The sequence below is a fragment of the Rhagoletis pomonella genome, unplaced genomic scaffold, assembly GCF_013731165.1.
Source record: "Rhagoletis pomonella isolate Grant_MI unplaced genomic scaffold, Rhpom_1.0 Rhpom_scaffold_00002, whole genome shotgun sequence".
In the NCBI taxonomy this organism is placed as follows: Eukaryota; Metazoa; Arthropoda; class Insecta; order Diptera; family Tephritidae; genus Rhagoletis; species Rhagoletis pomonella.
Genome location: NW_023458556.1, coordinates 35,608,531 through 35,622,151, shown reverse-complemented (window position 1 = coordinate 35,622,151; position 13,621 = coordinate 35,608,531). Strand labels below are relative to the sequence as shown.

The 13,621-nt window shown below is 34.5% G+C and overlaps 2 protein-coding genes across 3 annotated transcripts in view; one reads left to right on the top strand and one right to left on the bottom strand.

Moving 5' to 3' along the window:
• Positions 1-11,801, top strand: part of LOC118733533 (17-beta-hydroxysteroid dehydrogenase 13) — a 41,554-nt gene extending 29,753 nt beyond the window's left edge. For both annotated transcript variants that reach the window (XM_036462954.1, XM_036462953.1), the window contains exons 2-6: positions 7,420-7,734; positions 7,812-7,989; positions 8,708-8,848; positions 8,922-8,963; positions 11,126-11,801. In XM_036462954.1, coding sequence (XP_036318847.1) covers positions 7,420-7,734; positions 7,812-7,989; positions 8,708-8,848; positions 8,922-8,963; positions 11,126-11,386 — 937 coding nt within the window. In that variant the 3' untranslated portion in view covers positions 11,387-11,801. The remainder of the gene's footprint in view (positions 1-7,419; positions 7,735-7,811; positions 7,990-8,707; positions 8,849-8,921; positions 8,964-11,125) is intronic.
• On the bottom strand, positions 11,617-13,615 carry LOC118733534 (sorting nexin-25-like). The gene is made up of 2 exons (XM_036462955.1): positions 13,358-13,615; positions 11,617-13,240 (listed from the first exon to the last, which is right to left on the bottom strand). Exons 1-2 carry the CDS (start codon positions 13,598-13,600, stop codon positions 12,947-12,949), a joined length of 537 nt encoding a protein of 178 aa, XP_036318848.1. The 5' UTR covers positions 13,601-13,615; the 3' UTR covers positions 11,617-12,946.
• Between the last annotated feature and the right edge of the window lie 6 nt (positions 13,616-13,621).

Sequence of the window (13,621 nt, the reverse complement as noted above, 5' to 3'; positions counted from 1 at the left end):
TTTTTTTTTTGCAATTAGTAGCGTAACAAAATTACCTGCTAATCGCTGGACCAGAGCAATAAATATCAGTTAAACGGAGCTGTAAGTATGTACATACATATGTACATAAGCGTGTATGAAAAATAGTTAGTATAAAGAGCGCGGCCAGGTTTGTTATTATTATTATTTTTTTTTTATACCCGAGCGCACTTGTGCACAAGGGTATTATAACTTTGTTCACATAACGGTTGTTTGTAACAGGCAAAACGAATCGAGATAGATATAGACAAATGTATACATAAATGATCAGGATGAAAAGAGAAATCGATTAAGCGGTGACTGTCTGTCCGTCCGTCCGTCCGTCCGTCCGTCCGTCCGTCCGTCCGTCTGTCCGTCTGTGCACACGATAACTCGAGTAAAAATTAAGATATCTTAACGAAACTTGGTACGTGTACTTCTTTCGGGCGTAGGACGGATGGTATTGAAAATGGGCAAAATCGGACAATAACCACGCCTACCTCCCATATAACGGTAATTTTCAGAAATACGAAAACTGCGATATTTTAGTAACTACTGAAGATTATTCACTCAAAATTGATATTTGCAATAACTTTTAGACGAAAAATAAGAATATTATAAATTTTTGAAAAATGGGCGTAGCCACGCCCACTTATGGTTACATGTGTATATCTTGGCAACCGCTGCACCGATTTCTTCCAAACTTGGCACAGTTATTGACCTTGGTACAGGATACCAAATGGCTGAAAATTTTAAAAATCGGACAATAACCACGCCTACATCCCATATAACGGTAATTTGGAGAAATACGAAATCTTCGATAAATCAGTAAATATTAAAGCTTATTTATTAAAAATTGATGCTTGCAACAATTCTTTACCAGGAAATACGCTTATCATAACATTTTGGAAAATGGGCGTGGCACCGCCCACTTATGATCACATATATGTATCTCGGTAACCGTTCCACCAATTTGTACCAAACTCGGTATGGTTATTGTGCTTGCCACATAAAAGCAAAACGTTCAAAATTATTGAAATCGGACTAAAATTACGGCTTTTCATATAACGGTAAATTTAAAAGATGCTTGAAACGTCAATATTTCGAAATTTAAGGACGCTAATTTATTCAAAATTGATACACCCCGGCTTACCATGTAGCGGTAGCTTTCGGAAAGGTGAAAAGCCATATATGTAATACTTGCGCCGGGTATTTAATGTTCGGCCCCGCCCGAACTTAGACTTTCTTACTTGTTTTAATATAAATAGATTTAATTGCAAGTATCTGCTTATACATGTATGTATGTACATACCACTGTATATAGCATTTGATTGATTTATATTCAAGCTAAGAAATATAAAAAAATTTTATTTTTTATAAAATACTCGTACATGTTTAAACAGAAAAGCCGCACAAGTGCAATCATTTTTTCCTTACACGAAGTTTTTTGTACTTAACTAGTATATGCATATGTATGTACATTAGGGTGCATCGCCAAAAAAAAAGCTATTCCAACGGAATTATAAAATGTATTTTATTTTAAGACTTCCACTAAAATATTTCGGAAAAATATTAAGATTTGCGTGAGCTAGACCGATTTGAAAATACTTTCAAAAAATCTCGTTATTTTCATTTTGTTAATCAAATTTTCAAACATTTTTATGCAAACTCTTTAAGCTTGAACTCTTCTAACATCTAAGGTATTTTCAAATAGGTCCGGCTCCCGTAAATCTTAATATTTGTCCGAAATATTTTTGCGTTGGTCTTAAAATATAATAAATTTAATATTTCCGTTGGAAAAGTTACCGATTTTTTTTTGTATGTAGAGTGATGCACCGTAATGTACATACATATTTCTATATATTACATACACGCGTGTGAGTAAATGTTTTTTATATTTATATATAACAATTAGTGGAGATAAAATATGTGTGCGTGTGTATGTAATGTATTAATGGTTTAAAAAATACACGCTTCTCCTAACTCAATGTTAATTACTTTTACTTTTTATTAAAATTGATTAAATAGTTGTCTCAGGAAGTCGCCTTCTCTGAGACATCGTCTGGTATAGAGCGGCTTAGGGAAGTCTTTCCCAATTCTGACGGAGCAGGTGGTGTTGCTCGACGACATTCTACATAGCCGTCTTAGTTTCGCAGGGATACCAAATTCATTCTCGTGCTACCCCAAGCAGCTGGTGCGTGTCAGTCCTTTTCTCGGAGGCAGGCATGTGTACATCCGACCGTATTCTGCATATCAGCACCCAGCCACTGTACTTGAACAACAACAGTTCAACTGGTAGGCCGTCAGTTCCGGCTGCTTTGTTGTTTTTCAGTCGTGATATTGGTATTCGTACCCGAACATGCATATAAAAGTAGGTTCACATCGGTTCCGCTGCACAGAGACGTTTCTGCTGAGTCCATGTTTGGACCTTGGATCGTACGTACGTCTGAAATACTATAATCTGACTATGCGGCCGTCAGAACATGACCAATTTTGTTTCAGGTCTTTCGATTTGTGGACAGCCATGCGGTTTTCGAAATCTTCTTATGATAAAACCCAACAGGAACTGTTTTGCTAGGTTTGCATTCGCATCACTGCTACTATGTTTCGGGCCCGGGTCGATCAGCCGATGAGTCCATTATTAGGCGGCTCATCGTGGAGGTGGGGCCTAAGATCCCTTCCTATCAAACAAATAGTTGTCAATTTTATTTAGAAGATATCTTTGGACGCTTCGTCCTTCTTTTCCGTCGTTATTAAGAATATCACGAATATACGAGTATAGCTATAAAGGCACAATCTTTTTAATCTTATTTCGAGATAAGAAGATTTTAATGTGCTTAGTGCTCGTAAATAAGTATATTTTTATGCATACATATATAAATCATCACTCCAAACAAGTACAACAACTGAGAAACTTATAATTTAGTCGTATTTTTGCTCTAAATATATATATGTGTTACTAGGGACGTCAGTGTTTTTGAAATCCGAAAATCCCGGGATCCGGAAAAATTTGATATATCGAATTGATAGTAAGAACTTGTTTATGAATCTTGAAGTATGATTTTTGTAAAACGCCGTCTTGACTGCAATTAACAAAGACCTTGAAACTGGACTTTTCAAATTGCCGCCTGAGCCTTTTTTGAAAAAGATTTAAATAAATGTACTCATAGCGTCGCTAATGTAAACGAAACAGAGAGTTTTAAGAAAAAGTTACATAATTTTTTAAATCAATCTACTCAAATCGCAAAAGTTATAATTTATCCGATGTGCTGGTAAAAGAAGTTGAAATATTTTGTAGTAAAGGAGATAGGGGTCATTAACTTCAAATGGCTTATGACTACCTTTTGACAGTTGAGCCTAAAGGTATTGAGGCCGCGAGATGTTTTTCATCAGCAGGTTTTGTATGTAACAAGTTCAAGTCAAGATTAGAAGACTCCGATTTTAACCAGACTTACCTACCGACATGTATTTCGACCCGGTGAATCCGAATTTCGAGTTAATTGCGAAAAAATGGCAAAAGAAATCGCCATTTATATACATATGAAGTAGAATAAACATGTTGAAAGAATTTGTTTTTGTATATTTTTGTTTAATTGTTTTTATTAATCATTAATTTCAAAAGTACCTGTTATTTACATTGTTATTTGTGATGTATGCATTCCTCAATCACATAGTTTTATAAATATGTACAATTTAAAAAATGTATTACTTTTAGATTTGTCTGATTTAATAAATATGTGAGCTTTACAATAAGTTTATCGTAAATTTTAAATAGTTTTATTTCATGGTATGTTTAAATGCTTTCAGATATTGAATTTTTACTAAATGTGTGAAAAAAATCCCGAAATCCCGGGATCACAATTTTTCTCATATTTTGGCATCCCTAAGTGTACGTTGCTGGCATGCTCATTGGACCATAGACTCGTCAACGTTTACGCGTGCGCGACCATTTTATTGTAAATAAAAGGACAGATCTTATTTTATAGAGGTTACTAAAGGTTAACAGTAGTCGATTCCATGTACATACATATACATGCGTAATAAAAATTATACTGCTGAACTGCTGTTTAATTGTGCTTCAATTATGGTATTGCATTAAGTATCTACGAGTATTTTAGCTTTAAAATGGCAAGCTACTATTTTACGAATAATTGTTTGTTTACGACTATGAAACAGAATTGTATACATATTAAGTACCTAATAATTGACATATTCGAATTGTTGAGTTTTTTATTATAAAAAAATGTAGTTTGCAAATTGCTGATCAAAGTCTGTTGTATTAGGTGGTTTATAAATACTATTGATTTTTCACGATTAACAAATTTTCGACCAAACTAGTTGGTAGTTGCCTTAGTACAGCGCTCGGAACCTTTTAAGCCGCGACACTGTGTTCAATATTGCAGGTTCCACTAGTTTAAAATATCTTCCCAAAGCTTTCTAAACTGTAAATATACACAGCAACATAAACTATTTGTTACAAATAATATTTATTTATTTATACTTTGTTATAGTCTATTTCCACCAAAGGCTTAACTGCAGTTAAGAGCTCAGAGAAGTTCAAATAGTTGCCACATGTGGTCATCGGCAAGATTTTTTTCCTAAATTTTGCTTTTTTCCTTTCGTTTGCTTCTACTTAATAGGTGGAATTACCCCCATTCGAGTTATAATCTCCGTTTTTCAAACGGCATAGACTGGCTTTAACGCTTGGTGGAAATCAACTATTAAGCAAATATTTTAAATAATGATGATGAAAAATCTATATATGGACATATGTATTTACATCTTGATGATTATAATCGTAGTATAACAATAAATTGGTTCCGCTTCATGGTTAATTATATTGCGCGTGTCAGGAATGAATATAATCACAACAATACAAACAAAGCACTTATTCATTGAGTATTCTCAATACCAGCATCTATATTTAGTAAAAAGTATCGATCAAAATGAATCTATTGTATGTACTATAATAGACCGTACACCCCTGAGTGTGGAGAATTTTTGTAATGTTATGTCGCGATTTTTTTTTCAGAAAACGTAAAAGCCGACCACTAGTTTTTACATTTTTCGATAACACCTACATTCGGCAGTAAAAAAATTTTTTTTAAATAGTTCTACTGTCATAATCGAAACACATCCTTAGCAAAAGTTTAATTGTTTTTGGTCTACTTCAATTTATTGACAATAGGGTGGTACTTTAGATGGGATAAAAACTGAGTCCTGATGGTAAGTAATTTTAGGTCATCTCATCCGAGCAAGTTTAATTTTTATTTTAAGTGGCGGATCCCAAAACAGTGTGCAGTACCAGGTGATGTGTCAGTGAATGTGTGGAGCCATTTTTCTTGCTGGGAATGATTGATGAGATTTTTGTAGAAAGTGATTCTTGTTCCTCATACCTCGCCTAAATTTGTTGCACCTGTTACTTCGCTTCATATTTAGCCTGACTTTATTGGTGGCTTTAATGCTGGATACTAGGTGGGCAGAGACCTTCACTACTTCACAATCATATTATTCTGTTAGTTCAAACCCTGAGGATCCAAGATATTATCAGCCCCCCTAATAAAATTGAACAGTTCTTTGCTAGACGAATTCCTGAGATTAAGGCCAACGACTGTGGAGAAACTGAGGTACTGCTGTCTGTCCATTGCCGGACAATCACACAAAATGTGCTCCTACGTCTCCTCTCTTCAAGACAAAGCTGGCGGTGCAATAAGCAACTTGGTATTAGCTCTGTTCAAAAGCTATATGTATATATTTCCTAGCAAAAGGATAACCAAACAGTCTAACCATACCTCTCCCCAGAACTTTCTTCGTTCTGAGTTTATTCGCGCTTCGATTATGAGTCTCGAGGAGGACCAACAAGTACAAAGCCTTCCCTAGCGATCTGTCGGCGACCTCGTAACCTTTAATCCCACTGTGTCCTAGTGCCCTGCATAGTATTACCGTATTCCTTGCTGCCAAAAGTTGGAGTGCCTCAAAGCATTACTTGACGAGTCTAGTGAACGTCCTATTTTATAGGGACCTTATGGCCGCTTGGCTTCTGAAAAGATAGCAAGAAATGCGCCTTTAAAACCCTTTTTAAGGTTTCATGTGGCACAAATTGAAATTGCTAGTACTTCGGCCTGTAAGGTGTTGAAACAAATACCTATTGCAGTATGTATAAAGTTTGATGTCAGGTCCAAAGTCACTCGCACCTACCCTGACCCCATCTTTACATTGTACATGTCTGGGATCCAATACAGTTAAACCATTTGACCAGACCTCTCGGTCGGGAATTTTGATCTGGAATTTGCTCCCAAAGCAGATTTCCTTTAGCATAGAATTCCTCCCAAGATCCTAAACATGGTATTCTGCTTAAAATACTTTTGTCTTGTGTCTTCTTATGAACAGTACTATGAGAAGTTAGCAATTCTAAATTCCATAAATCTACTGCTACTTAGGCCAAAATATGGAGTAGAGCTTAGCCCAGGAGCGACTCTAAGGCCGCGGTTGAACTACATAGTGATGCAAATTTTAAGGAGTAACATAGATACATCGAAGTTTCGATATATCGGAGAAATCAATCGGTAGAAAAACATCGGTACATCGATGATTTCCGATGGTGCCCTAGTAACATTTTTCAATCCTAACCAATGCATATATATGGATATAGAGGCACACGCACTACCACACCAAAATTCAAAGTTCTTTCTTCCGAACAAACCTGCCAGCATTATCTAAGTTAATTTAAAAAATTTTACCTTTTCTTTTAAGTATGAAATTGTCATTTCATTTTTCTTGCAATGATGACATTAATATATTGCAAAGTCATTGCTTTGTACAAATTAATCATTTTATGTGTTTTTAAATGCTTCGAGATCAAAAAAAATTAAAAACAAGTTTACGGCTATTTAACCGCCATATTTTAAAACATTATCTACAAAATAAATGCTTCAGCGTCATTAAATTTCATTTGCCAGTTCTAAAATTTCATAGGTGCAGTAATGCCATTGCAAGATTGCAAATCAGTAGTAGTAATTGTTGTGCAAAAAAGCAATTAATAGATTTGATAGCAATTTCAATTTCTCCAACCTATCAACAATAGCTTTGTACAGACATATTTATTTATCTCATACAATTGTAAGTATGTATGTATGTACATATGTATGTATATAGTGCATTTGTGCTTTGTCGGAATGCATTGGCATCAAAACACGTTTATTGAATAGCTAATATTAAATCGCAACTGAACGACAATAAATTGCAAAGTGGTTGACTTTTATTTAAAAACAATAACGGTGTATTAACTAATCAGATAAATTTTTCTGTGCATTTATGCAAATGCAAATAATAAGAATATTTTTTTATTATACACAATTTTAATTACTAATTTACTCGCATACTTATTCATTTGCTTTCAATTCACTTCTTTTTTTTTTTAAGAGTCAATGGCCCCAGCAAAAATAGCAACGTTGACATCTATAACATTATCACATTAGTTGCTGATATATTAGTATTAGTGGTCAAATTCTGGATTGCGGTTGTAGAGTCAATTGTCAAAGTGTTTATGCCACAAGAAATCGATGTCAAAGGTAAAACAGTGCTTATTACTGGCACCGGTCACGGCATTGGCAAGGAGCTCGCCCTGCAATACAGTGCACTCGGCGCCAAACTAATTTGCTGGGATGTGAATGAGGAAGCCAATCAGCAGACAGTGAAGGAAATCAAGGCTTACGGTGGTGAAGCCTACGCTTACACGTAAGTAAATAAGAAGAAGAAGGGCGTATTTTAAATATAATACAACAACAAATATTTTATGGTTACCACTTTCATAGCTGCAATGTTACAAAACGTGAGGAGATTAATGCATTGGCCGAGAAGAATAAGAAAGAGCATGGCTTCATCAATGTTATTGTCAATAATGCTGGTATTATGCCATGCCATCCACTGCTGGAACACACTGAGACTGAGATTAGGACTATGTATGAGATCAATGTATTAGCACACTTCTGGGTGAGTAAATAATTACAGGATCTTAGTATAATAATGGTAGCATCATCTTAGACCCCTGAGTCTATAGTATTTTTACCGAAAAAATTAAAAAAAAAAAAAATTGGCCGAACGTAGGGGTCGCTTTTTTACATTTTTCGTTATTTCATCAGCGATTACTTTCGGATCTTAAAGTATGACATATCAATGTTATTTTCTTGAGGAGATATTGTTTTTTTTTGTATCGAAGTTCATTGACCTTAAGTACCCCGTTCTAGTACTTACCCATCAGTACTCAGTTCCTAACATGTGTCCGTTCCATTATTTCGCTAAGAAAGAGTGAGGCAGCAGGCTGTGAAAAAACAGTTGTCAAAAATCCAGGAACACTATTACAGCCCTATTTCCACGCCAGCGGCTGACTGTTGTCTTTACAACTGCGCCTAATACTATGCCGCAAATTTATTTTAAACTCTATACTGGTGACAATTGTCATTGTTATTGTTATGACCTACTGAGTACGCGACAACGACGAAGCAATGTTTATATTGTATTTTTGACGCATTAATTGTGACAATAGTCATACCATGAATTTTGTCATTGTGTCACGAAATAATGACAAATTTTTTCTTGACCGTTTTCTTAAGATATCCGTACATAGCTCCGTGCATTTTCTTTCCGTTTTTCAATTGCTTTTAATTGCAATTCGCTAAAGTTTTACCAATCATAATTATTTTTCTTACAGATCATCCAAGCATTCCTGCCCGATATGATAGCGCGCAACGAGGGACACATTGTCGCTTTGTCATCGTGCGCCGGTTTCTTCGGCTTGCCCAATTTGGTGCCATACTGCGGCACAAAATTTGCGGTGCGCGGTCTTATGGAAGTAAGTAGAACAGATGGTTTTCCTTATTAAAGGATAAATTTAATAATATGTAATATAATTTGCATACTTTCAGGCGCTAAGCGAAGAACTGCGTCACAAGAACCCACAAAATAATGTAAGTAAAGCTACTTAGAAAGGGTATTCACTCTGATGCCTGATCATATAAAATGTATTGAAAATTTCTGTAGATTTGGTCTTCTGACAGGGAGAGAAGTTGATATATTTTGGAAAGAATTTTCGTCATCCCTTGTCAAATTTGGTTTAAAAACAAACCGGTTTTTGCGTTTCAAAATCTTCCCTGCACGCTTTCGTTCTCAAAACGATGTGCGTTCCAAAATTCATACATCATGTACAGTGTTGCCGCGATCAAAAAATAAAATTTACCAAAATCGTTAAAAAAAAATTACCAAATCTCGTTAAAATTAAGCAACTTATTTAATTAATTTGGGCTTTTCTTACCATGCTTGGTAAATTGGTTATAGAAATAAAAAATAAGCAAGTAAGTAAGTTAAGACAATCTAAGGCTCAAAAATAAGGATTTTATAGTCTAAAACGAAATTCAAAAATTTATTGAAAATTGATTCATAGCCCGAAGTGAATTTTTGAGGAAACTTAGCCTTTTTGAATATTTTAATCAAGAAATTTAGCAAAACGAAGAAAAGTTTAACATTTTAACAGGCAGGAAAAAATTAATCAATTTTGCTTAAATTTAAGCAAAACGGCAACGCTGATTCATGTACAGAAAGCTTAAAAAGCTTACTTATGAAGCGGTCAACTCTGAAGTACCCTGCAGGGAAAGCTACTAGTTGTGAACTAGAATTCTACCGGTTTGCGTTTCAGCCGAACTAGTTCACGTTCTATCCTTTTTCAATGTTAGCGACTGGTATTTTTAACATTGCGATGTCCTACGAGATGTCAATTGTCAGGCTATGCATCAGCATCTACTAGTATAAATACTAGTAGCATCATACCAGTTGATGAGATAGTCTGCCAATTCATGCCCCGTGAAAAGCATAAGTGTGCCTTTTTGCTCGCGACGCTCAAGCAGTCACAATGACCGACAGAGAAGAGCACTCGCGTGGTAAGCTTGAGGTCCCAGGTTCAAATCCTGGCGCAGGTAAAATTTTTTTATTTTCTATTTTTTATTTTATTTTTATTTTTTATAAATTTATTTTTTTGTTTATATTTTATATTTTTATTTAATTTTTATTTTATATTTTTGGTTAATTTCTTTGTCTTTATATTTCTTCCTAAATGTTTTTTTGCAACGCAATTAGATTTTCAAATTTGTTATTTATTTATAAATTGAATAAATTATTTTTACTTACATTTATTTAACTTTAAAAATCTTAAACACCTCCAAAGCGGCCTCGAACCTGCGATTTCAGAACCAGAACCAGTAGTCTTCACGTGACGCCACAGCCGACATTTGTAAGAAAAGCAATTAATTGCGTTTTATTTTTGGCTTTGGCAATTCAAAGGCAGATGTCGCTGATCGCCTAAGTTCTTCGAAATTGTCGAACTGGTAGGCACATACTAGTTAATGAACTAATATTTTTTCTAACTGGTTTGGCTTTTCACTGCAGGATAACGCTTACTTCTGGGGGCTTTCACTCACACATTTTGTACGCATTAACCGCTTATTATCTGAACCTTTAACCGAGCCGAAATTTTCCACAAATGTTTGATCCGAACCACTCTTTAGTATTCAGTTCGACCCATTTTTAATAGACAAATTATATATTTACATTAGGGTGGTCTAAAAATGCATGCGGAAAAAGTAAAGTCGGAATTGTGTGCTCTCACTCCAAGGATTATTCTATATCGAAAAAATATACTTATATTGTATTTCGAAATCAAGCAATTTTTAGAGGTCGTTCAAAGCGCTCTAATTATTCCATGTTTTTTATACTATTTTATAGTAACTATATTTTATAGGTCCGCCAAAAATCGTCAAAAACACCAGAAAAAGCAATGCCCCCTCCCAATAAAAAATCTTTAGTATTGAAAAATGGTTAAATAACACAAATCAACACCTGTCTCGGCAACCAGTTCGAAAACGCTCTATCTCAGAAAACTCTTAAATGCCCTGCTTCAGAATTTGGTTGAAGTGTTTTTTTTTTCATTCAAAGACAATAAAAACCCATTTTGACGAATCAGTACAAAGGGTGCCGATCAAATTTTTCATCCGGTCCACATCCCTGCACGAAATATCAACAGAGTATTTTAAAACCCAAAAATATTAAACACCCTTCCTTCTTTTTCTCTTAATTACAGATCAAACTGACCACCATCTACCCTTACATGGTAGATACAGGTCTCTGCAAGCGCCCGCATTACCGCTTCCCTGCGCTATTCAAGCTTGTTAAGCCCACAGATGCGGCAGCTAGCATCATTAAAGCACAACGTACCAGCCTCGAGCATGCGAGTATTCCACGTGAATATTTATATATAGAAAAAATCGGACGTCTGTTGCCACGAAATGCAATGCGGCTGCTCAACGATTTCGTCGACGCAGGCGTGGATTCCGATAAATGAGAGAGCAAGACAGAGGGCGAGCTACAGAAAGGAGCATTGAAACAAAGTATGGAGGGCAATTAAATCGATATGCCGCATTTGTATGCCAATTGCTTTGTTTTTTTTTTTTGTACGAAAATACCAAATACATACATGTTAATAAACTTTTATAATTAGTGTTATATACATATGTAAATTTTGTTCGACACTGAAGTGCTGCGAAATAATTTGTTAATTAAACACAGTTGATCTTTTGGTAAAAGTTTACATAAATTTTATGCTTTTATTCCCTATTTACATAGAATGTGACATTGTGGGTTGCATGTTTTACACATATACATATATGCACCATTTATACATACGTATTATTTATTGTTTGCTTTTGAACATGTAGATGTGTACAGATACCTATATACTATACAGTATGTATTTTGATAAAAATAAAAATAAAAACAGCCATATGTAGATACACACACATATTTATCTCATTTATTGCTTTATGTAGGTGTGTTTGTGGCATATTGCAAAAATAACAATAAGAAACGAAATGAGCTTATTGAACATTTATGTTGTTTATTGCAACTACATACATACTTAATTGTTACATTTTAGGGATGTATGTATGTGTATTTATTCAGTTTTCCTAGATGATTTCGTGTTGATTTCTCTTGAGAAGGTGGCTACATTCAATAACTGGCTTTCATACATACACATATATAAATATCTCAAAAACTGCCTTAATGTTTGTAGTTGTGTGTTTATTTGAGTGTAAAATACATTTCCTGAAATCACATTTTATTCATGCAATTTTTTATTTAGTCACTTACAAACATACATATATAACTATTAATAACACTATTTCATATACCTATGTAAATGTCCTTTTGCTAGATTTTGTTATAATTTGTGGATTACTACTTGTTGTATTTGCAAAATTTATACCGATTTAATTTTACTACATACATATAACCTTTTACATTGCGTTATATTAACTTTATTTTTATTAAATTTTGCAAATATTGATATACTACATATAAATATCTTTGGAATGTCATTGTGTTGTTCGTATATTTTTTAAAGCATTTTCCAATTGAAAATCAAAAGATTCTTAACTAATACTGGTTAGTAGTTGTATAAAAAATTTGTTATATTAGTTTGTATGCAATTGTACATAGTTAGATATAAAGGCATACTTAATGAAAAAATAAAAGCAAAAATTTAAAGGTTAAAAATCAAAATAAAACTTAATTAATACAAATAATATCTTTGCAAAGAACTTTGTCATATTTCACAGAAATTGTATTACGCAAACTTTTAACATAATAATATTCGCTCTTAACTAATACTAAATAGCACACACAAACATATCCATAAATTGTAATGAATTTAGCGCAGTTAGCACAAAACGTTTCGAAAAATCACATCTTAACATTACCAACTAAATTTCCGAAGGCGTTGGTCGTTACCTGTCATTCAGACAATACATATGCATGTGTAATGCCCGCTGGGGTAACAATTTACGGTTGTAAAGATTTCTTACTACTCTCTTACTAAATTTCTAGCTGGTCAACAGCAATCTAACTATTTACCATTATTACTTGCAAAATGATGCTGTTGAAATTTTAATGGCTGCAGCTTTTCATTTGATTGTTGTTGGTGTGCTGTTTGCTGATTGTTGTTATGACTGCTACCACTTGCTGCCGTAGCAGCTGCTGTCGTTGTAGTTGTTGTGACCAGCGATGTGACGGCATGATTGGGATTTGGTGTAGTGCCGGTTGCGGTTGCGGACGAGTGCTGGGCTGAAGATTTCACACCAGGCAACTTTAACTGCCGTATTTCAGGGAAAAATTCAGTCATAAGAATTTCAAGCAGCTCCTGCGAAGAGAAAAAATAATATTTAAAATGATTCAATGAAGTTTGTTCTTATTGGTATTCAGTTTCTTTCAGCGTGTTTTCTTAGAAACTCATCTACGAAAATTTTTATCTACTCACATAGAATAATTGCTTATTGTACGTGGGATTCTGCATGGCTTCGAAAACCTTTAGCACACCGTGTTTAGCAGTTTGTGCGCCCACTAAATTGCACAGCACCTCAGGTATATTGTCCATCAACAAATCCTTTGCAGCATTGCGTGTCATATCTTTAATATCCTCGGAACGCACGGGATATGAGGAAGCCAGAACACCGCCGGGCCAAAAGGATTTTAAAATGGCTGAGAAGTAGTAGTGTAACATCGATTCCTCAAACAAATACGC

What these genes read in the sequence shown, in the direction of transcription:
- LOC118733534 (XM_036462955.1), bottom strand. Translation starts at nt 13,600, where the DNA reads ATGTTACACTACTACTTCTCAGCCATTTTAAAATCCTTTTGGCCCGGC. An exon ending in ACAATAAGCAATTATTCTAT is followed by an intron (nt 13,241 to 13,357) that starts GTGAGTAGATAA and finishes TTCTCTTCGCAG; the next exon opens with GAGCTGCTTGAAATTCTTAT.